The 1,354-nt window shown below is 48.0% G+C and overlaps 1 protein-coding gene across 1 annotated transcript in view; it reads right to left on the reverse strand.

Annotated features, from left to right (window-relative positions):
* Positions 1 to 1,354, reverse strand: part of VOLCADRAFT_30109 (uncharacterized protein) — a gene marked incomplete at both ends in the record, with an annotated part of 16,012 nt that overhangs the window by 6,776 nt on the left and 7,882 nt on the right. Inside the window, one exon of the mRNA XM_002953962.1 lies at positions 651 to 921. Coding sequence (XP_002954008.1) covers positions 651 to 921 — 271 coding nt within the window. The remainder of the gene's footprint in view (positions 1 to 650; positions 922 to 1,354) is intronic.

Here is a 1,354-nt window from a genome sequence, read left to right on the forward strand (position 1 = left end):
ATCTCCAGAGGAACCATTGAAATCTTGAGTGATGTGCAGCTGATCAAGACTGGAGATAAAGTGGGTGCCAGTGAAGCCACACTCTTAAACATGTTGAATATTTCCCCATTTTCTTATGGATTAATCATTCAACAAGTGTAGGACAATGGCAGCATCTATAGTCCAGAGGTGCTGGATATCACTGAGGAGGCCTTGCATGTTCGCTTCCTTGAGGGTGTTCGTAATGTTGCCAGTGTCTGTCTTCAGATTGGTTATGCCACCGTGGCCTCTGTGCCTCACTCAGTCATCAATGGATACAAGCGTGTCCTTGCCATTGCAGTTGAAACAGACTTCAGCTTCCCCCTGGCCGGCAAGGTCAAGGCATTCCTGGCAGATCGGCATGTTTAACTATGCATATGAACCGCCTGTTTGCCTTCGATGTCAGCGAACTTGACGTTTTGCAGGAAGAGTTTTCAGTTATGAAGTCAAAGATAGCCTTGCTTTGGGTAAAATCCTTGCTGAAATATTTCTCCCAGGAGCTATGTTCCAAAATAAAATCAAACACCTGTTAATTCAGCCGTCCTAGCGTATAACGATAGAATCCAGCTAAATTTTACCCCGAAAACCGCTTTAGACAGTTTCGGGGTACCCGAAAACACTCTCCGGCTGACAGGAAACTTTTCGGGGAGGGCCCCGAAAGGTTAATCAGAGGGTTTCGGACACGGCCGAAATTTTTGGGTACCCTGGTGAAGAACCCTGCATCAAGGTCCTGGATTTGAATCTGGACCTGGATCTGGATCCTGATCTTGAGACAGGGGATGATGGGGGAAAGAGGACAAGCACGTGAATGTGGCTTAGTTAGGGTACGGGGAGGGGGTTTTAGGGTGCTTTGCAAATTGTATTTTTTGTCAAAATTATATATCTTAACAGGGTTTGGCACTACTGGTAAGGCGCGACCATTGCCCCCGGGAGATCCCGGGATCGATACCCATTAGGGTCAAAAGTCCTTCCGATGGTGGAAGGCATTGCGCTCCTAGTTGATGGACGGTGGTGACCTGGGATAAAGTTAACCTGCGAGCCGACCAGGAATGGAGTTGGGCCGCTGTCGACCCGGCAGATTCCGTTGGATGCTGGTGGTGGGTGCGGAACCTGAGCGATCCACTGAGAAGTTGACTAGGGTGACTGGATGAGGGTGCCCCGAAATACCGGGGAAGGCAGGGTTTCGCAGGGTAGCTGCCACGGGCGAAGATACACCCCCCTGTTTCACACATCTTAACGACTACGACCTAGCTACATATTTTTTGGACTCGGAGACATATCCTATGTTACTACCTATTTTTTGCTTTATTTATGTTTATTTTATAACAAAACTATC

Source organism: Volvox carteri, assembly GCF_000143455.1.
Source record: "Volvox carteri f. nagariensis unplaced genomic scaffold VOLCAscaffold_39, whole genome shotgun sequence".
Lineage (NCBI taxonomy): Eukaryota > Viridiplantae > Chlorophyta > Chlorophyceae > Chlamydomonadales > Volvocaceae > Volvox > Volvox carteri.